Source organism: Moschus berezovskii, chromosome 5, assembly GCF_049115385.1.
Source record: "Moschus berezovskii isolate FMDL1 chromosome 5, NW_MosBer_1.0, whole genome shotgun sequence".
Classification (NCBI taxonomy): Eukaryota; Metazoa; Chordata; class Mammalia; order Artiodactyla; family Moschidae; genus Moschus; species Moschus berezovskii.
In genome coordinates, this window is record NC_142464.1 from 110,531,935 (window position 1) to 110,558,074 (window position 26,140).

Consider the following 26,140-nt stretch of genomic DNA (forward strand, 5'->3'; position numbering starts at 1 on the left):
TTGTACATGCGTGCTACATCACTTCAGTCACGTCCGACTCTTTGTGAGCCTATGCACCATAGCCCTCCAGGCTTCTCTGTCCATGGGACTCTCCAGGCAAGAATACTGGAGCGGATTGCCATGCCTTCCTTCAGGGAATCTTCCCGACCTAGGGATCAAACCCACCTCTCTTATGTCTCCTGCATTGGCAGGTGGATTCTTTATCGTTGAGCCGCAGGGGAAGCGCCCCCTGTCAAGGTTAATTTGGGAAGAAATGCCTGACTCGCCATTTGTCATGTTCTGACTCTTCTTTACATTCTTTACTATTCTATTTCTGACCACCCACAGCATTCTTAGCACACACTAGTCTCATCAAACCTAAGTAATCTATTTTCTTCTTCCCCCACATATTCTCTTCACCTCTGAAATGTCACTTGTAACAACTGCACTCCATGTGTGTAGTGATCCTATGTAATGATCCTTTTGTTCCAGACCTCTGACGCTGGAGACAGAAGAAAAAGATAAAGTCCCCATCTAGATAGGGACAGCCAGAGAAGCAGGGAATTAAAATAGGGATGATGTAGCTTAGCGCAGAATAAAGAAAAGATGCTGGGAGCAAACAAAGAGTAGCGACTAATTGCCTGCCTACATTCATTATCATTAATTCATTCAACTGCTACCCGTAAAACAACCACAGAGGCCAAGCCTCGGTTTAAAATTGGTTATGTTGAAAAGAAGACTTGATTTGTGTTTTCTCTGGCTAACCTTATGCCCAGTCCTCCCCCTCTGACTGTTTCTCAGATGTGAATGTGTGTCTGGACCACCTGGGGAGCTTGATCAAATACAAACTGACATAACCCCTCAGAGATGTGAATTCAGGCCATCAGGATATGTCCTGAGGGTCGGGAGATTAGCAGGCAGTCCAGGTGTTTCTGATTTGAGGATCTGACTTTGAGAAAGGCAGCATTAGAACACCATTCTCACAGTGTGCTCCTTGGAGCATCCATATTGGCATCACCTGCAGACTTATTTAGAACTATGACTGCCTCACTCCCACCCCAGTCCTACTGAATCAGGAACTCTGAGGTCCAACATCTTACTTTAATAAGCCCTCTAAGTGAAGTGAAAAAGTTGGCTTGAAGCTCAACATTCAGAAAACTAAAATCATGGCATCTTGTCCCATCACTTCATGGGAAATAGATGGAGAAACAGCGTCAGACTTTATATTTTGGGGCTCCAAAATCACTGCGGATTCTGATTGCAGCCATGAAATTAAAAGACGCTTACTCCTTGGAAGGAAAGTTGTGACCAACCTAGATAGCATATTAAAAAGCAGAGACATTACTTTGCCAACAAAGGTCCATCTAGTCAAGGCTATGGTTTTTCCCGTGGTCATGTATGGATGTGAGAGTTGGACTGTGAAGAAAGCTGATCGCCGAAGAATTGATGCTTTTGAACTGTGGTGCTGGAGAAGACTCTTGAGAGTCCCTTAGACTGCAAGGAAATCCAACCAGTCCATCCTAAAGAGATCAGTCCTGGGTGATCATTGGAAGGACTGATGCTAAAGCTGAAACTCCAATACTTTGGCCACCTCATGCGATGAGTTGACTCACTGGAAAAGACTCTGATGCTGGGAGGGATTGGGGGTGGGAGGAGAAGGGGACGACAGAGAATGAGATGGCTGGATGGCATCACTGACTCGATGGACATGAGTTTGAGTGAACTCTGGGAGTTGGTGATGGACAGGGAGGCCTGGCATGCTGTGATTCATGGGGTCGCAAAGAGTCGGACACGACTGAGCGACTGAACTGAACTGAAGTGTTCTGATGGATATTTAGAATCACACCCTGGAGTGAAGGACTGCCTGAAGCCTGTGAAACAGATCATACAGCTCTGCCTGAGATATTGGCAAAGTGAAACACTTATTACACAGCAGAAATAATATTTCTGCATCTACATCAGGAAACACACTCTGTATCTTTACATATTACCAAATTCCACTGTCCATGGCAAACACAAACTGGCAACCAGAATGCCTAGTTAGGACAAGGATTTATCTTGTATCTCAGATACAAGTATTTGAAAGAGACCCACTGCTCCAGACTCAAGGACTAACAAAGTCTTGGTACTCAGGTCACCAGCCGGCCAAGTACTATGTAATGGAGTATATCATTTCATCCCAGCAATTGACCCACCTAGACGTACCCTGTCATTTTTCCCAGTGCGTGCCTGAAGCAGGACTTTTCACATAAAGGGGAAGCTATAAATGGACTTGGTGGTAGTTTGGTAAAATGTTTAAAACAATCAAAGAGTTTAGACTAAGAGCAAATTGTTAGCTACAAAAGTATTCCTTGTCAAAAATAAAAGTAACTCAAAGGAAATACCTAATGCCCTGACATATTTTCTAAAATAAAAATTACTCAGTGATCTTTTTTATCCAATTCAGAGAATATAATTTCTTACAATAAGATTGAAAATCATCATTGTGAAGTTTGTGAATTCACACACACACACACACACACACACACACACTTTCCTTCCTTAATTTCCATGCAGTCTCTCTTGTCATGATTATAAAGGTCAAATATAAACTCTTCTCTAAAAATGTGCCTATGAAAATATGCTATTAAGCACACTCTAGAAAATATGATCAGTGATGAAGAGATTTTTCACCAGTTACATATTTTAATATATTCTTGGTTCATATCCCAGAACTGATGATTTGAACCCAAGAAAGGAAGAACCAAAAATTCATATTAGAAAGGCATGAGTGCGTGTTCAGTCATATTTGAAATCTTTGTGACCCCATGGACTGTAGCCCACCAGGCTCCTCTGTCCATGGGATTTCTCAGCAAGAATACTGGAGTGGATTGCCATTTCCTACTCCAGGGGATCTTCCTGAGCCAGGGATAGAACCCACATTCCCTGAGTCTCCTGCATTGGCAGGCAGATTCTTTAGCACTGCACCACCCAGAAAGCCCACTGGAAAGGTATGACTTTAGTTTAAGGCCAATAGATTAAGGCAGAGACTCTGATGTTTTAGTATAGATCAGAACTTCCTGAGGAGCTTATAAAACAGATTGCTGAGCCCCACTGAAAAGTTTCTGATTCAGTGGGACTAAGATAAGACCAAGAGTTTGTATTTCTAACAAGCTTCACAAACTTCAAGAACCACTATTTTGAAGAACAGTAGATGTAAGAGATCTCACCACTCAAAAATGGCTAGTTGGAGACACCAAAGCTCAGAGAAATGCAGGTTAAACCAAGTAAACAAAGGATGTGGAAGTTAAAAATAATGCCAAAATGACTTTCGTTGGCTCCAGCACCCCTATAACAGGCCCGGATGTTGTATTCCCTAGGATATGTTCTCCTACCTCACAGGTGCAATATAGTGCCCAGTCAACTTTACCTCGTTTATCTCATGGAAATAAACATTCCATGACTTATTTATATTAAATTTATATAAAACATGGGAGGAATATGTGAAATTCACAAGTATTCATAAATGTTCATTAAAAGGAAAAGTCTCTTTTCAGAGAAGAAACAAAGATGTTGATGCAATTAATTATAAATAAGAAACGTTACATTAAAAATGATAAATATCACAGTGGTAACATTTGGAGATCAATACGGCTCAAAAATACTATAGGTTTAAAATAGCCTATTCTATTAGTGACTCAAATTATTTTAAAATCACTGCAGATGCTGATTGCAGCCATGAAATTAAAAGACGCCTACTCCTTAGAAGGAAAGTTATGACCAACCTAGACAGTATATTAAAAAGCAGAGACATTACTTTGCCTACAAAGGTCCATCTAGTCAAGGTTATGGTTTTTTCAGTGGTCATGTATGGATGTGAGAGTTGGACTGTGAAGAAGGCTGAGCGCCGAAGAATTGATGCTTTTGAACTGTGGTGCTGGAGAAGACTCTTGAGAGTCCCTTGGACTGCAAGGAGATCCAACCAGTCCATTCTGGGGGAAATCAATCCTGAGTGTTCATTGGAAGGACTGATAATAAAGCTGAAACTCCAATACTTTGGCCACCTCATGTGACGAGTTGACTCACTGGAAAAGACTCTGATGCTGGCAAGGATTGGGGGCGGGAGGAGAAGGGGACGGCAGAGAATGAGATGGCTAGATGGCATCACTGACTCGATGGACATGAGTTTGAGTGAACTCCAGGAGTTGGTGATGGACAGGGAAGCCTGGCGTGCTATGATTCATGGGCTCGCGAAGAGTCGGACACGACTGAGCAACTGAACTGAACTGAACTCATTCTTTCACCAAATATTAATCATATTTAAATGACTTGACAATTTACTTGATACAGACATAAGGACTGATGCTAAAGCTGAAACTCCAATACTTTGGCCACCTCATGCACGAGTTGACTCACTGGAAAAAAGTCTGATTCTAGGAGGGATTTGGGGTGGGAGGAGACGGGGACGACAGAGAATGAGATGCCTGGATGGCATCACCGACTCAATGGACATGAGTTTGAGTGAACTCCGGGAGTTGGTGATAGACAGGGAGGCCTGGCGTGCTGTGATTCATGGGGTCGCGGAGAGTCGGACATGACTGAGCGACTGAACTGAATAGAATTTTCTTTGAAAAAATTCAAAACAAACTAATTTCCTCCCTGTTCCCCATTTGCCAAAAAAAAAAAATAATAAGCTAAATTAAAAGAAGACTTTATTATTGCTAGCAGTTTGGTAGAAAGAAAAGAAATCTAAATAGAACCTGTTCTGTGAAAAGACTGCATATTACAGAGACCTATATATATATTAAAAAAAAAAAAGGGGCCTTGTTTCATGATTGCCCATCAACAGTTCAGTGACTAGCGCATTGCTTCGGAGTTTGCAAAGAAAAATGTCCCACGTTACTGATCCTATATTGCAAATGTCCAAAGCCTTGGTTGCATTTTTCTCAAATTTAATAACCTGTATGCCATCCCCTCCCCATTTTCATTTGTGCATGGCTGGCCAATGTTACTGCCAGTCAGTTCCTGAGCAGGAAGCATTAAGGTTTAAGAATTTTTAGATGTTAAGTTTCTTTAGTTTCTCTTGAATGATATAACTGAAAAGATCATCAGGCCTGGATTAATTCTGCACTTAATATCTATAAGACCAAGCAATTTTATTCTTTCATTCATTTATTATTTATATTCTGTGTGCTTTCAAAGAGGATTTATGCAATTCACCACAAAAGATATAGAAACAATAAAACCATTAAATCCACTTTTAAGAACAAATGTCAAATAAAGCAGGATGAGAGATGACAGTTTTACCAGAAGACTTAAGTTACGAATGCCTACTGTCTGGAACACAAAAGTTAGTGTCATGCTTACAGCAAGCCAAAGAAAAGCATGACAACAACAAAACCACAGTGAGTGGCAAGTTTTGATTTGTTAATTTCATGAAGTATATCATACAATAGTTCATAGGAAAAGCAAAAGTTTTCCAGCACTCAACCCTAAGGGAAAAAATATTTAACAGTTTTTTATATAACCCTGGAATCAACAAATAGGCAGTAGATACAGCATTTTTTCATCAAAGACATAGAACTCTGCTCCATACAAGTCACATGATATCAGTTCTCAATAAGGCAGGGGGAGAAAGATGAACCAGCATTAATCACTTACCAAGTAAAGGTGAACTTTATATTCTGTTAAATACTATATTCAACACTAACAACAGGTGGGGGAAGTGGCATATGGAGTTGTTAATTGGCTCAAAGTCTTGGAACTATTAATTATTAATAGTTGTATCAATTAATATGAACTGAAGTTTGTCCAACTCCAAAACATGCACTTTTCTATTACTAAACTATTCATTTGTCAGCTAAAATAACTTAGAACAGTGATGTCATTTTCTTATGAAAAACTGAGCTATAGGAATAGAACTTAAGAGAGATGAATGAGTAACACATCCTACTCTTTCACTGATCAATTGTCTCAGTCTGGAGTTTGAAGTTCATTGAACAGTTCAGGATTGAAGTAGACAGTCTTGTGTTGGTGATGGAAATCTGGATTTTCAGAGCTGCCTGGAAAATGTATTTGTTAAATGCTTGAAGTGAAAGTGAAAGTCGCTCAGTCATGTCTGACTCTTTGTGACCCCATGGACTATACAGTACATAGAATTCTCCAGGCCAGAATACTGAAGTGGGTAGCCTTTCCCTTCTCCAGGGGATCTTCCCAATCCAGGGATCAAACCCAGGTCTCCTGCACTGCGTGTGGATTCTTTACCAGTTGAGCCACAAGGGAAGCCCAAGAATACTGGAGTGGGTGTTAAATGCTTACTGAGCAGCTACCATGTGCCAGGCACTATTGAAGATACTCTGGATGTGATGTTGATCTAGCTCAATAGGATAGCCAAGATGAGTTTACTACAAAACACATCTCCAATCTGTTGGGTAGTATTTTAGCATTGATATTTGGATACTGAAAACTATCTGCCAAAAGTGATGATTCTGCTTTTGACACAAGTGATAATGAGCTCTTTAGTCTTGTTCAGTCAGTTCAGTTCAGTTCAGTCCCTCAGTCGTGTCCGACTCTCCGCGACCCCATGAATCACAGCACACCAGGCCTCCCTGTCCATCACCAACTCCCGGAGATCACTTAAACTCATGTCCACAGAGTCGGTGATGCCATCCAGCCATCTTATTCTCGGTCGTCCCCTTCTCCTCCCGCCCCTAACCTTTCCCAGCATCAGAGTCTTTTCCAGTGAGTCAACTCGTCACATGAGGTGGCCAAAGTATTGGAGTTTCAGCTTTAGCATAAGTCCTTCCAATGAACACCCAGGATTGATCTCCTTTAGAATGGACTGGTTGGATCTCCTTGCAGTAAAAGGGACTCTCAACAGTCTTCTCCAACACCACAGTTCAAAAGCATCTTCAGCGATCAGCTTTCTTCACAGTCCAACTCTCACATTGATACATGACCACGGGAAAAACCATAGCCTTGACTAGATGGACCTTTGTTGGCAAAGTAATGTCTCTGCTTTTTAATATACTATCAAGGTTGGTCATAACTTTCCTTCCAAGGAGTGTCTTTTAATTTCATGGCTGCAATCAGCATCTGCAGTGATTTTGGAGCCCAAAAAAATAAAGTCTGACACTGTTTCCACTGTTTTTCCATCTATTTCCCATGAAGTGATGGGACCAGATGCCATGATCTTCGTTTTCTGAATGTTGAGCTTCAAGCCAACCTTTTCACTCTCTTCTTTCACTTTCATCAAGAGGCTTTTGAGTTCCTCTTCACTTTCTGCCATAAGGGTGGTGTCATCTGCATATCTGAGGTTATTGATATTTCTCCCAGCAATCTTGATTCGAGCTTGTGCTTCTTCCAGCCCAGCATTCCTCATGATGTACTCTGCATATACATTAAATAAGCAAGGGAACAATATACAGCCTTGACGTACTCCTTCTCCTATGCCGGCCCCGGCGGCGCAGACACAAGAGACGCCGGCCCGGCGCAACCGACCACACAAAGAGGCATGACGGTGAGGAACTACCCCACACCTGAGGCCAGGGCCAGCAGCCGAGAGGAGCTACCCCACGTCCAAAAGGCGGTAGCTGCGCTGGCCCAGGAGGGTCGAGAGGAGCTACTCCACGTTCAAGGTCAGGAGGGGCGGCCTTGAGGAGATACCCCTCATCCAAGGTAAGGTGCAGCGGCTGCACTTTCTTGGAGCAGCTGTGAAGAGATATCCCACGCCCAAGGTAAGAGAAACCCAAATAAGAGGGTAGGTATTGCGAGGGGGCATCAGAGGGCAGACACACTGAAATCATAATCACAGGAAACTAGTCAATCTGATCACATGGGCCACAACCGAATGTGGTCCACTGGAGAAGGGAATGGCAAACCACTTCAGTATACTTGCCTTGAGAACCCCATGAACAGTAACAAAGGGCAAAATGATAGGATATTGAATGAGGAATTCCTCAGGTCGGTAGGTGCCCAGTATGCTACTGGAGATCAGTGGAGAAATAACTCTAGAAGGAATGAAGGGATGGAGCAAAAGCAAAACCAATACCCAGTTGTGGATGTGACCGGTGATAGAAGCAAGGTTCAGTACTGTAAAGAGCAATATTGCATAGGAACCTGGAATGTTAGGTCCATGAATCAAGGCAAATTGGAAGTGGTCAAACAGGAGATGGCAAGAGTGAACGTCGACATTCTAGGAATCAGTGAATTAAAATGGACTGGAATGGGTGAATTTAACTCAGATGACCATTATATCTACTACTGTGGGCAGGAATCCCTTAGAAGAAATGGAGTAGCCATCATGGTCAACAAAAGAGTCCGAAATGCAGTACTTGGATGCAATCTTAAAAACGACAGAATGATTTCTGTTTCCAAGGCAAACCATTCAATATTACGGTAATCCAGGCCTATGCCCCAACCAGTAACGCTGAAGAAGCCAAAGTTGAACGGTTCTATGAAGACCTACAAGACCTTTTAGAACTAACACCCAAAAAACATGTCCTTTTCATTATAGGGGACTGGAATGCAAAAGTAGGAAGTCAAGAAACACCTGGAGTAACAGGCAAATTTGGCCTTGGAGCACGGAACGAAGCAGGGCAAAGGCTAATAGAGTTTTGTCAAGAGAATGCACTGGTCATAGCAAACACCCTCTTCCAACAACACAAGAGAAGACTCTACACGTGGACATCACCAGATGGTCAACACCAAAATCAGATTGATTATATTCTTTGCAGCCAAAGATGGAGAAGCTGTATACAGTTAGCGAAAACAAGACCAGGAGCTGACTGTGGCTCAGATCATGAACTCCTTATTGCCAAATTCAGACTGAAATTGAAGAAAGTAGGGAAAACCACTAGACCATTCAGATATGACCTTAATCAAATCCCTTATGATTATACAGTGGAAGTGAGAAATAGATTTAAGGGCCTAGATCTGATAGATAGAGTGCCTGATGAACTGTGGACGGAGGTTCGTGACATTGTACAGGAGACAGGGACCAAGACCATCCCCATGGAAAGGAAATGCAAAAAGGCAAAATGGCTGTCTGAGGAGGCCTTACAAATAGCTGTGAAAAGAAGAGAAGCAAAAAGCAAAGGAGAAAAGGGAAGATATAAGCATCTGAATGCAGAGTTCCAAAGAATAGCAAGGAGAGATAAGAAAGCCTTCCTCAGTGATCAATGCAAAGAAATAGAGGAAAACAACAGAATAGGAAAAACAAGAGATCTCTTCAAGAAAATTAGAGATTCCAAGGGAACATTTCATGCAAAGATGGGCTCGATAAAGGACAGAAATGGTATGGATCTAACAGAAGCAGAAGATATTAAGAAGGGGTGGCAAGAATACACAGAAGAACTGTACAAAAAAGATCTTCACAACCAGGATAGTCACGATAATGTGATCAATGACCTAGAGCCAGACATCTTGGAATGTGAAGTCAAGTGGACCTTAGAAAGCATCACTATGAACAAAGCTAGTGGAGGTGATGGAATTCCAGTTGAGCTATTTCAAGTCTTGAAAGATGATGCTGTGAAAGTGCTGCACTCAATATGCCAGCAGATTTGGAAAACTCAGCGCTGGCCACAGGACTGGAAGAGGTCAGTCTTCATTCCAATCACAAAGAAAGGCAATGCCAAAGAATGCTCAAACTACCGCACAATTGCACTCATCTCACACGCTAGTAAAGTCATGCTCAAAATTCTCCAAGCCAGGCTTCAGCAATATGTGAACCGTGAACTCCCAGATGTTCAAGCAGGTTTTAGAAAAGGCAGAGGCACCAGAGATCAAATTGCCAACATCTGCTGGATCATGGAGAAAGCAAGAGAGTTCCAGAAAAACATCTATTTCTGCTTCATTGACTATGCCAAAGCCTTTGACTGTGTGGATCACAATAAACTGTGGAAAATTCTGAAAGAGATGGGAATCCCAGACCACCTGACCTGCCTCTTGAGAAACCTGTATGCAGATCAGGAAACAACAGTCAGAACTGTACATGGAACAACAGACTGGTTCCAAACAGGAAAAGGAGTACGTCAAGGCTGTATATTGTCACCTTGCTTTAGTCTTGTAGTTATGACCAATATATTGAATTGCTCATGTTGTCCCTCCATGATTGAAATATAAAGTCAGCAGGAACAATGTCTGCTACTCTGTTTGTTATGCCAGAAAGGCATGTGTTGAATCCATTTAAAATCTGAATCACGTAGTCTACATATGAGTTTTAAAGGGGACATTTGAGACAATCTTTAATGACATTAAGGATGATTAGGTTGCTGAAAAAGTAATTGCGGTTTCGGACCGTGAATTTTAAATCATTAAAACTAGGCTCAAAAACATCTTTATTAATCAAAATAAGAACCATTACAATCAACATATTTCTGCCAACAAGAAATAAGTTTGTTTATTCCTGTAGCATAAAAATCCTTGGTTTGGGATTCAATGAACTCTTAGCATTTACTGCATCCTGCTGGTTATGGAAGCGTTTTTCCCTGCAAAAAGTTCTCAAGATGCTTGAAGAAGTGGTAGTCAGTTGGCAAGAGGTCAGGTGAATATGGTGGATGAGGCAAAACTTGGTAGCTCAATTCTTTCAACTTTTGAAGCGTTGGTTGTGTGACGTGCAGTCAGGCATTGTTGTGGAGAAGAGTCAGGCCCTTTCTGTTGATCAATGCCAGCTGCAGGCGTTGCACTTTTTGGTGCATCTCATCGATTTGCTGAGCATACTTCTCAGATGTAGTGGCTTCACCAAGATTCAGAAAGCTGTAGTGGATCAGATGGGCAGCAGACCAACAAAGAGTGACCATGACCTTTCTTGGGGGGTGCAAGTTTGGCTTTCGGAAGTGCTTTAGAGCTTCTTCTTGGTCCGACCACTGAACTCGTCATTGCTGGTTGTCGTATAAAATCCACTTTTTGTGGCATGTCACAATCTGATCAAGAAATGGTTCACTGCTTTTGCACAGGATAAGCAAAGATAACACTTCAAAAGAACAAATTTTTTTATTTTCAGTCAGTAAAGATTGAAGACAGGAGGAGAAGGGGATGACAGATAATGACAGGGTTGGATGACTCATTGGATATGAGTTTGAGCAAACTCTCCGGGAGGTGGTGAAGGACAGGGAAGCCTGGAGTGCTGCAGTCCATGGGGTCACAGAAAATCAGACACAACTTAGCGACTGAGCAACAACACGAGGCACCCACTTACTGAGGTTTTTCACCTTGTCAATTTGCTCTAAATGCTGAGCAACCATAGAACAGTCAACAGTGAGTTCTTCAGCAACTTCCTGTGTAGTTGTAAGAGGATCAGATTCAATGAGCCTCTCAGTTGGTTGCTGTCACCTGCTGATGGCCAGTCAATGCACTCCTCATCTTCAAGGCTTTCATCTCTTTTGCAAAACTTCTTAAAGTACCACTGCACTGTACTTTCATTAGCAGTTCCTGGGCCAAATGCATTATGGATGTTGCAAGTTGTCTTTGCTGCTTTATGACCCATTTGAATTTGAATAAGAAAATCACTTGAATTTGCTTTTGGCCTAACATCATTCCCCTAGTTAAAAATAAATATAAAATAAACAGCAAGTAATAAGTCATTAGCAAAAAAACAAAAAACAAAGTGAGAAATGCATATGTACAGCATAACATTTATTTAAGAACGTATTCTAGTATCTAACAGCAAAGTTCATGAGTTTGAGTGAACTCTGGGAGTTGGTGATGGACAGGGAGGCCTGGCGTGCTGTGATTCATGGGGTCACGGAGAGTCGGACATGACTGAGCGACTGAACTGAACTGAATTGAACAGCAAAGTTCAACAGTGTAAAAACAGAATTATTTTTGCATCAACCTAAATAGATTTTGTTCTGTCCTGAGCATGTTTTCCCCATTCAACTTCTTGAAGTGTTTCCACTTTAAGAGGAAGACTGCAGTATGGAATCTATATCACTTTTATGCTGGTTGGCCCAGAGACTCTTACTCTGTGGAATCAATAGCTTGTTACAAATCAGTAATGCAGTAAAAACTCTTAAGACTTAAATTTTGTTTAATCACTATTTTCACTTATGTGAAAAAGCATATAACAGTAATCAATAACAGGACAGGCATAGCTTCTGCCTGCTTGTTCTTTGTATATAAAGGAAGATAACTAATACTGCTTGAATACCTACTAAGTACCATGCTTATATTAGGACCAGATGCTATGTTAAGTATAAATCAGCACAAAACACACACAAAAGATGTAAGTATTTTCATTTTGCACTTGAGAAATCCTAGACTGAGTACTTCAGCAAAGGGTAACAGTACAACTTTTGTCTAAGAATCATTACTGTGAGGCCTTGGGCAAGCTTTTAACAATCTTAGCCTTAGTCCTTTTATATGGAATGCCAGCAACACATGCATATCTTGGAAATAGTGTGAGCTTCATTCCAGTTCACCATTATAAAAAAAAAAAAAAAGAGTCACACAATTTTTCTGGCTTTCCAGTGCATATAAAAGTTGTCTTTACACTATACTATAATTCTGAAAGAGATGGGAATACCAGACCACCTGACCTGCCTCTTGAGAAACCTGTATGCAGGTCAGGAAGCAACAGTTAGAACTGAACATGGAACAACAGACTGGTTCCAAATAGGAAAAGGAGTACGTCAAGGTTGTATATTGTCACCCTGCTTATTTAACTTATATGCAGAGTACATCATGAGGAATGCTGGGCTGGAAGAAGCACAAGCTCGAATCAAGATTGCCGGGAGAAATATCAATAACCTCAGATATGCAGATGACACCACCCTTATGGCAGAAAGTGAAGAGGAACTCAAAAGCCTCTTGATGAAAATGAAAGAGGAGAGTGAAAAGGTTGGCTTGAAGCTCAACATTCAGAAAATGAAGATCATGGCATCTGGTCCCACCACTTCATGGGAAATAGATGGGGAAACAGTGGAAACAGTGTCAGACTTTATTTTTTTGGGCTCCAAAATCACTGCGGATGCTGATTACAGCCATGAAATTAGGAGACACTTACTCCTTGGAAGGAAAGTTATGACCAGCCTAGACAGCATATTAAAAAGCAGAGACATTACTTTGCCAACCAAAGTCCATCTAATCAAGGCTATGGTTTTTCTCGTGGTCATGTATGGATGTGAGAGTTGGACTGTGAAGAAAGCTGATCGCCAAAGAATTGATGCTTTTGAACTGTGGTGCTGGAGAAGACTCTTGAGAGTCCCTTGGACTTCAAGGAAATCCAACCAGTCCATTCTAGAGGAGATCAATCCTGGGTGTTCATTGGAAGGACTGATGCTAAAGCTGAAACTGCAATACTTTGGCCACCTCATGCGATGAGTTGACTCACTGGAAAAGAGTCTGATGCTGGGAGGGATTGGGGGTAGGAGGAGACGGGGACGACAGAGAATGAGATGGCTGGATGGCATCACCGACTCGATGGACATGAGTTTGAGTGAACTCTGGGAGTTGGTGATGGACAGGGAGCTGAACTGATAGTCTCTTAAATGTGCAATAGTCTTGTGTCTAAAAATAAATATCTCAATTTTAAAATATTTTAGTGCTAAAAAATGCTAACTCCAATGAGCGTGTAGTGAATCATAGTCTTTTAGCTGGTGGAAGCTCTTGTCTTGACATTGATGACTGCTGACTGATGAGGGTGGTGGCTGCTGAATATTCAGGGGCTGTGGAAATTTCTCAAAGTAAGACAACAATGAAGTTTGCCACATCAACTGACTTCCTTTCACAAATGATTTATTCATAGCATACAAAGCAGTTTCATAACATTTAACCCACAATAAAACTTCTTTCAAAATTGGAGTCAAACCTCTCAAACACTGCCACTGCCTTATCGCCTGTGTTTATACTTCAGTTCAGTCGCTCAGTCATGTCCGCCTCTTTGCGAGCCCATGGACTGTAGCACAACAGGCTTCCCTGTTCATCACCAACTCCTGAAGCCTGCTCAAACTCATGTCGAGTCGGTGATGCCATCCAACCATCTCATCCTCTGTCGTCCCCTTCTCCTGCCTTCAATCTTTCCCAGCATCAGGGTCTTTTCCAGGGAGTCAGTTCTTCGCATCAGGTGGCCAAATATTGGATTTTCACCTTCAGGATCAGTCCTTCCATTGAATATTCAGGAATGATTTCCTTTTAGATTGACTGGTTGGATCTCCTTGCAGTCCAAGGGACACCACAGTTCAAAAGCATCAATTCTTTGGCACTCATCTTTCTTTATAGTCTAACTCTCACATCCATACATGACTACTCAAAAAACCATAGCTTTGACTAGACAAACCTTTGTCGGCAAAGTAATGTTTCTGCTTTTTAATATGCTGTCTAGGTTGGTCATAGCTTGTCTTCCAAGGAGCAAGGGTCTTTTAATTTCATGACTACAATCACCATCTGCAGTGATCTTGGAGTCGCCCAAAAATTCGGTCTGTCACTGTTTCTGTTGCTTCCTTATCTATTTGCCATGAAGTGATGGGCCCAGATGCCATGATCTTAGTTTCCTGAATGTTGAGTTTTAAACCAAATTTTTCACTCTCCTCTTTCACTTGCATCAAGAGGCTCTTTAGTTCTCTGCTTTCTGCCATAAGGGTGGTGTCATCTGCATATCTGAGATGAGTTTTCCAAATTTGCTGACATATAGAGTGCAGCACTTTCACAGCATCATCTTTTAGGATTTGAAATAGCTCAACTGGAATTCCATCACCTCCACTAGCTTTGTTCGTAGTGATGCTTCCTAAGTCCCACTTGACTTTGCATTCCAGGATGTCTGACTCTAGACCATGGATCACACCATTGTGGTTATCTGGGTCATGAATATCTTTTTTGTACAGTTTTTTCATGTATTCTTGCCACCTCTTCTTAATATCTTCTGCTTCTGTTAGGTCCATGCCATTTCTATCTTTTATTGCATCCATCTTTGCATGAAATGTTCCCTTGGTATCACTGTTTTTCTTGAAGAGATCTTCAGTCTTTCCCATTCTACTGTTTTCCTCTATTTCTTTGCATTGGTCGCTGAGGAAGGCTTTCTTATCTCTCCTTGCTATTCTTTGGAACTCTGTATTCAAATGGGTATATCTTTCCTTTTCTCCTTTGCTTTCATTTCTTTTCTTTTCTCAGCTATTTGTAAGGCCTCCTCAGACAACCATCTTACCTTTTTGCATTTTTTTTCCTGGGGGATGGTCTTGATTCCTGCCTCCTGTACAATGTCATGAATCTCATTCCATAGTTCTTCAGGCATTCTGTCTATCAGATCTAGTTTCTTGAATCTATTTGTCACTTCTACTATATAATCGTAAGGGACTTGATTTTGGTCATACCTGAATGGCCTAGTGGTTTTCCCTACTTTCTTCAATTTAAGTTTGAATTTGGCAATAAGGAGTTCATGATCTGAGCCACAGTCACCTCCCAGTCTTGTTTTTGCTAACTGTATAGAGCTTCTCCATTTTTGGCTGCAAAGAATACAATCAATCTGATTTCATTGTTGACCATCTGGTGATGTCCATATATAGTCTTCTCTTGTGTTGTTGAAAGAGGGTATTTGTCATGACCAGTGCATTCTCTTGACAAACTCTATTAGCCTTTGCCCTGGTTCATTTTGTACTCCAAGGCCAAATTTGCCTGTTACTCCAGGTGTTTCTTGACTTCCCACCATTGCATTCCAATCCCCTATAATGAAAAGGACATCTTTTTGGGCTGTTAGTTCTAGAAGGTCTTATAGGTATTCATGGAACCATTCAACTTCACCTTTTTCAGCATTACTGGTTGGGGCATAGACTTGGATTAATGTGATATTGAATGTAAACTATTTTTACGTTATATTCTAAATTCTTTGTTGCCATTTCAACATTCTTCAAAGAAAATCACCAGAACTAGCTGCCTTCTCAAGAAACTATTTTTCCTCATCCCTAAGAAGCAATTCCTCATCTGTTAAAAGTTTTATCATGAGATGGTAGCAATTTGGTCACATTTTCAGGCTTCACTTCTAATTCTAGTTCTCCTGCTTTTCCACAGCAGAAATCTGCAGTTCCTTCCTCCACTGAAGTCTCAAACCCTTCAAAGTTATCCAGGAGGGTTAGAATCAACTTCCTCTAAACTCCTGTTTAATTGATATTCTGACCTTGTCCCATGAATCACAAATATTCTTAATGACAACTAGAATAGTGAATCCTCTCCAGAAGGTTTTCAATCTACTTTTCCGAGATCCAGCAGAAAAATCACTCTTTATGACAGCTCTGTCCTTTCAAAATGTCTTAAATAATAAGACTTGAAAGTGGAAATCATTCCTTGGTCCATGACCTCCATAATGGATGCTGTGCTAGCAGGCATGAAAACAACATTAATTTCACTGTACATCTCCATCAGAGCTCTTGGGTGACCAGATGCCTTGTCAATGAGCAGTAATAAGTCAAAATAAATCTTTTTTTGAGCAGTAGGTCTAAACAGTGGGCTTAAATTATTTAGTGAACCATATCATGAATAGATGTGCTGCCATCTAGGCTTTGTTTTTTCATACATAAAGTACAAGCAGAGTAGATTTAGCATCATTTTCAAGGGTCCTAGGATTTCCAGAATGGTAAACAAGCATTGGTTTCAACTTAAAGTCACTGGGTATATTAACCCCTAACAAGACAGTTAGGCTGTCCTTTAAAGCTTTGAAGTCAGGCATTGACTTCTCCTCTATAGCTATGAAAATCCTAAATGGAATATTCTTCTAATAGAAGGCTGCTTTGACAATGCTGAAAATCTATTGCTCAGTGTCACCACCTTCATTAATCATCTTACTTAGGTCATCTGGATAACTTTCTGCAGCTTCTATATTAGTACTTGCTACTTCACCTTCCACTTTTATGTTAAGATGATGGCTTCTTTTCTTAAACCTCATGAACCTACCTCTGCTAGCATCAAACTCTATAACTTATATGCAGAGTTCAGTTCAGTCACTCAATCGTGTCCGACTCTTTGTGACCCCATGAATCACAGCACGTCAGGCCTCCCTGTCCATCACCAACTCCCAGAGTTCACTCAAACTCATGTCCATTGAGTTGGTGATGCCATCCAGCCATCTCATCCTCTGTCATCACCTTCTCTTCCTACCCATCATGCGAAATGCCAAGCTAGATGAAGCAGAAGCTGGAATCAAGATAGCTGGGAAAAATATCAATAACCTCAGATATGCAGGTGACACCACCCTTATGGCAGAAAGCGAAAAAGAACTAAAAAGCCTCTTGATGAAAGTAAAAGAAGAGAGTGAAAAAGTTGGCTTAAAACTCAACATTCAGAAAACTAAGATCATGGCATCTAGGCCCATCATTTCATGGCAAATAGATGGGGAAACAGTGGAAACAATGGCAGACTTTATTTTTGGGGGGTTCCAAAATCACAGCAGATGATTCACAGCAGGTGACTGCAGCCATGAAATTAAAAGACCCTTGCTCCTTGGAAGAAAAGCTATGACCAACCTAGACAGCATATTAAAAAACAGAGACATTACTTTGCAAACAAAGGTCCATCTAGTCAAAGCTATGGTTTTCTGAGTAGTCATGTATGGATGTGAGAGTTGGACTATAAAGAAAGCTGAGTGCTGAAGAATTAATGATTTTGAACTGCGGTGTTGGAGAAGACTCTTGAAAGTCCCTTGGATTGCAAAGATTTCAAGCCAGTCAATCCAAAAGGAAATCATTCCTGAATATTCATTGGAAGGACTGATGCTGAAGCTGAAAATCCAATACTTTGACCACCTGATGTGAGGAACTGACTCCTTGGAAAAGACCCTAATGCTGGGAAAGATTGAAGGCAGGAGGAGAAGGGGAAGACAGAGGATGAGATGGTTGGATGGCATCACCAACTCAATGGACATGAGTTTGAGCAAGTTTTGGGACTTGGTGATTGACAGAAAAGCCTGGAATACTGCAGTCCATGGGGTTGCAAAGAGTCAGACACGACTGAGCGACTGAACTGAATTGACTGACTCTTCGGCAGTTTCCTCCTTTTTCTCAGACGTCATAGAATTGAAGGAACTTTTTGGGCTCTAAAATCACTACAGATGGTGATTTCAGCCATGAAATTAAAAGACACTAACTCCTTGGAAGGAAAGTTATGACCAACCTAGACAGCATATTAAAAAGCAGAGACATTACTTTGCCAACAAAGGTCCGTCTAGTCAAGGCCATGGTTTTTTCAGTGGTCATGTATGGATGTGAGAGTTGGACTGTGAAGAAAGCTGAGCACCGAAGAATTGATGGTTTTGAACTGTGGTATTGGAGAAGACTCTTGAGAGTCCCTTGAACTGCAAGGAGATCCAACCAGTCCATCCTAAAGGATATCATTCCTGGGTGTTCATTGGAAGGACTGATGTTGAAGCTGAAACTCCAATACTTTGGCCACCTCATCTGAAGAACTGACTCCTTGGAAAAGACCCTAATGCTGGGAAAGATTGAAAGCAGGAGGAGAAGGGGAAGACAGAGGATGAGATGGTTGGATGGCATCACCGACTCGATGGACATGAGTTTGAGTGAACTCTGGGAGTTGGTGATGGACAGGGAGGCCTGGCGTGCTGGGGTTCATGGGAGTCGCAAAGAGTCAGACACGACTGAGTGACTGAACTGAACTGAATTGATACACACTTATCAAGATGTTAAGATATTGAGAAATTGACTTGATTTTCAAAGGTGAGCAAATTTCTACTAGTGCTTTTCTGAGTTTTTATTTACCCTCTTTTATTCAAAAAGGACTTATTGAGCATTTTCTGAATTAAGGTGGAATTCTGGGCTTGGAAGACAAGACTGAAGATGCCCTGGCCCTACAGAGGCCATCACCATTGAGCTGGGAAAGCATAAACCTGTACAACCAATGGTAACTCAAACTGGGATGTGGTGCATGCTGTAGACACCAGTGGGTGTGCATGCAGTTTCCACCATACATTATCTCTCTGTGCATATATTTCTTGGTTAAAACCATGACTCATCTATTCAGTACAGCTGAGTTCCAGAAACAGCAATTTTCACAGGTTTTTTTCTTAATTCATAGAGTGAAATTTAACAGTTCTTCACTTTTCTATTCAATTGAGAAAAGAAGGCTAAGAAGGCTTACCTACATCTCTGGAGAATCAAGAGTTCTGGCACTTTCAATTCCCTGTCGGTCTATATTTTGTAAGTGATTTATACAAGGGCAAACTTAAGACTGTTTTTTTTTTATCATCTATGACAAATTTCTCCCCATAATAGAGCAAGAAACCTCCTGCCTGCAAAAGCTGCTTGATGTTTTTAGAGAAAAAAAAAATGAAATGAATAGGAGTAGCTAAAAAATTCAATGAATCTCATATTCTTCAAATAATTCAATGAAGAAATAAGGTTATTACTACAGTTAACTTACATATTTACTGTTGATAAGTAACTACCTGGGCAATTTTATTTTCTATATTTTCTGTTATTTCTTTCTTATAACAGTGAAAAACCTGGAAATATGATATAACTTTTTAAAGCCGGAGATTAAGATTCAAGAGACCTAGATTCTGGATATTGTTGTTTAGTCACTAAGCGGCATCCGACTTTTTGTGACCCCGTGAACTGTAGCCTGCCAGGCTCCTCTATCTATGAGATTTCCCAGGCAAGAATACTGGAATGCATTGTCATTTCCTTCTCCAGGGACTCTTCCCCACTTAGGGATGGAGTCCATGTCTCCTGCATTGGCAGGCAGATTCTTTTACCACTAAGCCACTCAGGAAGCCCTCCATTTTGGTTATACTCAATTCCTAATTGTTGACAAGTTACTTAACGGTCTTTGCATACCACCTGTGAGGCAAGAAGTTGGGAACAACCTAACCCTACTGTACATGGTGTTAAATGCCGCTGCATACCACGGATCCATGAGATGTCTCATAAAATGAGAAGCTTCCAAAGCACATAATTGAAAGAAAACTCAAACAAATAAATAAATAAAACTCAAATAAATAAATTCTGTATTTGTTTAGAGAAAATAAATACACCATTTTCTTTAAATTGCTAGAATAGTAAATGAGGCACACAGCTACAGGAAAGAAAAAATAAACATCATCAAATTAAAATTCTACATGGAAAGTAAATTAAGCACTCTGAGTCACGACTAGAAATATCCTGCTTGCTATGATATTTTTAGGATTTGTTTTAAGATATAGAATATACATATATATTTTCTAGGTATTAAAAGCTCATAGTAACCGAAAAAAAAAATCAAGAAAGTTCATGCTTCATTTCTTCATTTCTTCTCTTTATTCCTTTGCTTTAAACTCTTTAAGAACTCTTCCTAGAAATAGACATTCTGAATCTGTACCCAAATTTGGAGAGATAATTTAAAAATAACTTCAATCTACACAGAAACTTTTTGGATTAAAAATAATAGCTGAAGTTTTAAGATTTTTTTGATAATTTCTTAAATTCAGATTAATCTCAAAATATGTAAAAAATAAACTTTTGTTTGTTTGTTTTTGGTTTATTGCTAACGCCCATGGTAAATGACTAGGATCAAGGACACTAAGGAAATGGCTTACAATCATAAAGCTTGCAAATGGTCCAGATATTCTAACCAGAAATTCAGGCCTGCTCGTTTTCCACCAGGGCACTAAAACAGCTGCAAATGACTGCATTAACCAAACATGTATCATTCATTCATTCATTCAAATATTTGGTGAAAGCCCACCCTATGCCAGATACTACTGGTAGCACTACAACACAGCTGTGTGCAGAAGAGACAAAATCCCAGCTATGTGCTGCTAATTCTTCAACTGGCTGGAGGTGGGGGAGGGAAGAGGACTTATCTGCAGCATTGTTTGTTTGCATAATGTACATGTTCCTATCATGACAGAGTTCAATCTACCAACCCAACATCACTGAACTTAGAGCGGGAAAGAGGTGTGCACACTCTAACTTGGGAGCCTTGTCAGCCTGTGGGAGCTCACAGCACATCATTGAAAAATTTCCGTGCCCAAGTGAAAAATGTATTCCAGCAGAGAGGAACAACATGCTAGTCACATATATCAAAAGCTGTCATGGAGGGGACAAAATAGAAAGACAAAGAAGTTGGGTAGGACGTGTGAGATAGGCAGTGTGGAGGAGGAAGGGGCAATTTTAGATAGATAAGCAGGAAAGATTCCTTTAAAAATGAATATTTGAGCCAAGTTCTGAAGGTAGTGAATGAGTGAGCCAAGCAGATAATAAAGGAAGAGCATTTTAAGGAGTGTGTCTAGGTGGCAACACCCAAGGCAAAGGCTTAGGTATTTATTTTAAGAATTTTTACCATTAGTGAGGTGGGAAGACATCTCACTGATCGAATGGTTTTTCTGTTTTGTTTGGTTTTTAACCAAGGAGTGATGTGATCTCACTTATATTTTTCAAATATATCTCTTGATGATGTTTTGAGAGTATACCCCTTGGGGGTGAATGAGGTGGAAGCTCCTGCAATAACCCAGACTTGGATCAGAATCACTTCAGTTCAGTTCAGTTGTTCAGTCGTGTCCGATTCTTTGAGACCCCGTGAACTGCAGCACGCCAGGCCTCCCTGTCTGTCACCAACTCTCAGAGTTTGCCCAAACTCAAGTCCATTGAGTCGGTGATGCCATCCAACCATCTCATCCTCTGTTGTCCCCTTTTCCTCCTGCCCTCAATCTTTCCCACCATCAAGATCTTTTCAAATGAGTCAGCTCTTCGCATCAGGTGACCAAAGTATTGGAGTTTCAGCTTTACCATCAGTCCTTCCAATGAACACCCAGGACTGATTTCCTATAAAATGGACGGGTTGGATCTCCTTGCAGTCCAAGGGACTCTCAAGAATCTTCTCCAACACCACAGTTCAAAACCATCAATTCTTTGGTGCTCAGCTTTCTTTATAGTCCAACTCTCACATCCACACATGACCACTGGAAAAACCATAGCCTTGACTAGATGGACCTTTGCTGGAAAAGTAATGTCTCTGCTTTTTAATATGCTGTCTAGGTTGGTCATAACTTTCCTTCCAAGGAGTAAGCGTCTGTTAATTTCATGGATGCAGTCACCATCTGCAGTGATTTTGGAGTCCAAAAAAATGAAGTCAGCCACTTTTTCCACTGTTTTCCCATCTATTTGCCATGAAGTGATAGGACCAGATGCCATGATCTTAGTTTTCTGAATGTTGAGCTTTAAGCCAACTTTTTCACTCTCCTCTTTCACTTTCATCAAGAGGCTCTTTAGTTCTTCACTTTCTGCCATAAGGGTGGTGTCATCTGCATATCTGAGGTTATTGATATTTTTCCCAGCTATCTTGATTACAGCTTGTGCTTCTTCTAGCCCAGCATTTCTCATGATATACTCTGCATATAAGTTAAATAAGAAGGGAGACAATATACAGCCTTGACATACTCCTTTTCCTATTTGGAACCAGTCTGTTGTTCCATGTACAGTTCTAACTGTTGCTTCCTGACCTGCATACAGGTTTCTCAAGAGGCAGGTCAGGTGGTCTGGTATTCCCATCTCCTTCAGAATTTTCCACAGTTTGTTGTGATCCACACAGTCAAAGGCTTTGGCGTAGTCAATAAAGCAGAAATAGATGTTTTACTGGAACTCTTTTGCTTTTTCCATGATCCATTGGATGTTGGCAATTTGATCTCTTGTTCTTCTGCCTTTCCTAGAACCAGCCTGAACATCTGTAAGTTCACGGTTCACATATTGCTGAAGCCTGGCTTGGAGGATTTTGAGCATGACTTTACTAGCGTGTGAGATGAGTGCAATTGTGTGGTAGTTTGAGCATTCTTTGGCATTGCCTTTCTTTGGGATTGGAATGAAAACTGACCTTTTCCAGTCCTGTGGCCACTGCTGAGTTCTCCAAATTTGCTGACATATTGAGTGCAGCACTTTCACAGCATCATCTTTTAGGATTTGAAATAGCTCAACTGGAATTCCATCACCTCCACTAGCTTTGTTCGTAATGATGCTTCGTAAGGCCCACTTGACTACACATTCCAGGATGTCTGGCTGTGAGTGATAGACACCATCGTGATTATCTGGGTCATGAAGATCTTTTTTGTACAGTTCTTCTGTGTATTCTTGCCACCTCTTCCTAATATCTTCTGCTTCTGTTAGGTCCATACCATTCCTGTCCTTTATTGAGCCCATCTTTGCATGAAATATTCCCTTGGTATCTCTAATTTTCTTGAAGAGATCTCCAGTCTTACCATCAGAATGGATCAGAGTGGTAATGTAGAAATTGGTGAGATTCTAGATATACTTTTAAAGGGGAGCGAACAGAATTTGCTGGGATTGGATGCGAAGTGTTGTCTAAATGCTTATTCTGAAGATTTTGTTCTAAGCAACTGGAAAGAGGGGTGTAGCATTTACTGAATTAGAGCAGAGCAATTTTGAAGGAAAGATCAAGGATTTGGTTTGGTATATGTGTCATTTGCTGTACCTATTAGACATCTGAGGTGAGATGTAGAACAAGCAGTTGGGTATATGAGCCAAGTTTCGGGGAAAGGTTTTGCTAGAGGTATAACGGGAGTATTCACGATATCGATAATATTGAAAACACTGGGACTCAAATGACAGCCCCACAAGAGAGAGCATGAATTTAGTGAAGATTTAGTTAGCTACTTAACAAAAACATATTCTCAGTGCTCTGCAAGTATGAACTCACTTGATTCTCATAAACCTATTACCTTTTCCCTTTTTACTAATTAACCAAAGCACAGTAAGGTTAACTAACTTGCCCAAGCTCACAGGTAAATGGCTAAGTGGAGATTTAGAATTTCTAAGCCAGGCTGTTCAGATCCAGAGTTCTTTTTTTTTTTTTAATTAAAGGAGGATAATTACAATATTGTGGTGGTTTTTGACATACATCAGCATGAATCAGTCATGGGTGCACATGTGTCCCCCCATCCTGAACTCCTCTCCCACCTCCCTCCCCACCCCATTCCCCTGGGTTGTCCCAGAGCACCAGCTCTGAGTGCTCTGCTTCATGCATGGAACTTGCACTGGTCATCTATTTTACATACGGGAATATACATTTCAATGCTGTTCTCTCAAATCATCCCACCCTCATCTTCTCCCACATATTCCAAAAGTCTGTTCTTTACATCTGTGTCTCTTTTGCTGCCTTGCATATAGGATCGTCATTACTGTCTCTCTAAATTATATATATATATATTTTTTAATACACTGTATTGGTTTTTCTCTTTCTGACCTACTTCACTCCAGATCTAGAGTTCTTACTAGAGAAATTATCTGAAAGCCTGGAAATTTTTGGCACTACAACAATTTAGAGGCCAGGGAGATAAAATAGATCAGTAAATCCTATTCATAGAACATAATACATTTTATTTTTTCATAGAAATTCTAACTACGCTCAGCATAAAGAGTAGATTTACCAATTTTTGTTTCCTTTGTACTTTTCTATATTTTCTATAATAAGCACGTTACTTCTGGAATTAGAAAATATTGTATTAAAATAATATTATTTTGAGTTATTTTTTAAACCTCATTTCAAGAGACATATGTCATTCTGTGTATACAACCCATCTCGATGAGAAAATACAGCAAAAATCGTTACAGAAAAAATGGAAGTGCTTTCTGCTTGGAGTACGATTAGAGCTACTATAAAATTTACCAGCCACATAACAACTCCTAGGGTAAAACTGAGCTCTATTAATGATACAAGGACCACAGACTTAAGTCAGAATGACCTAAACATACTTAGAGTAGGTACCAGGGCCTCAGGAAAACTTTGTCTTAAGAATATCATCTGTATGAATACAAGAGTGCAGACCCTTCTATTGTCTGTGTACACTACCTTCTCAATAGTAGGTGAGAGATACCTTTATTTGTCATTATTGCTGCTAGTCTTATTTTTTCCCAACTACTGGCTAGAACAGGGCATTGAAAAACAAACTAAGGACTGTGTGTGTATGTTCAGTTGTGTCTGACTCTTTGCGGCCTCATGGATTGTAGCCCACGAGGCTCCTCTTTCCATGGAATTTTCCAGGCAAGAATACTGGAGTGGGTTGCAGTCCCTTCTCCAGGGGATCTTCCCAACTCAGGAACCAAAACCCTGTCTCTTGCGTCGTCTGCATTGGCAGGTGGATCCTTTACCACTAGCGCCACCAGGGAAGCCCAAACTAAGCATGACCTACATACTGTTATATTTGAGTACTGGAGACACTCTACTTGGGGCTCACCAGTCCTTGGATGAAAAATAATATCATCTATTTCAGCTATTTCGATTATTTAAACCACATTTTAAGGATTTGAAAAAGACATATTAATGATGTTAAATATAGTAAAAAATCACTTTATACAGTGATTAAGTACAATATTTACAATCATTAAAATGAATTCTCTTCATTCCTATTCTAAGATAAATGAACTGGGGGGAAAAATCTAGGCATCCAATTCTACTACCTAGGCTACTTTTAACTCTACATAAACACTACCTTCAGTGTGAAACGTGCAAGATGAAATGGCAAAATGGAAATACAAGGGAATATACTGTACCTTGTTTTACCTGTAAGGAACACACACCTGACAAAAGGCAATTTTCACATCCAAGGTTGGTTCACTGCAGTAGTACAATAAATGGAGGCTCATAAATACCTACAGAAAAAAAGGGGGGGCATGAATTGCTAACTCACCTAATCATTCATTATTTAATAGTTGTAAACTTTAGTATAATTTGAATTATACACAAGGTGTCATCCACAACATATATTTGGCATAATCATTTTCAGACCAGTGCTAGGTACTTTTCACAAATTGCAAATATTAAATGAAATAAGGTAAAAAAGGTCTTATCTATATTGATGAATGTCATCACAATCATAAAGACTAGATATAAGAAATTGAATATACCTAGTATATTAAAAAGCAGAGACATTACTTTGCCAACAAAGGTCCGTCTAGTCAAGGCTATGGTTCTTCCTGTGGTCATGTATGGATGTGAGAGTTGGACTGTGAAGAAAGCTGATCGCCGAAGAATTGATGCTTTTGAACTGTGGTGCTGGAGAAGACTCTTGAGAGTCCCTTGGACTGCAAGGACATCCAACCAGTCCATTCTAGAGGAGATCAGTCCTGGGTGTTCATTGAAAGGACTGATGCTAAAGCTGAAACTCCAATACTTTGGCCACCTCATGCGAAGAGTTAACTCACTGGAAAAGACTCTGATGCTGGGAAGGATTGGGGGTGGGAGGAGAAGGGGATGA

At 40.5% G+C, this 26,140-nt stretch overlaps 1 protein-coding gene across 2 annotated transcripts in view; it reads right to left on the reverse strand.

Moving 5' to 3' along the window:
• The window catches only part of MAPK10 (mitogen-activated protein kinase 10), a 195,086-nt gene extending 169,530 nt beyond the window's left edge, over positions 1-25,556 (reverse strand). Inside the window, exon 1 of one of the 2 annotated variants that reach the window (XM_088836102.1) lies at positions 25,464-25,556. In XM_088836102.1, the coding sequence (XP_088692228.1) occupies positions 25,464-25,529 (66 nt within the window). In that variant the 5' untranslated portion in view covers positions 25,530-25,556. The remainder of the gene's footprint in view (positions 1-25,463) is intronic. The other variant, XM_088836100.1, reaches the window with a different exon arrangement.
• Between the last annotated feature and the right edge of the window lie 584 nt (positions 25,557-26,140).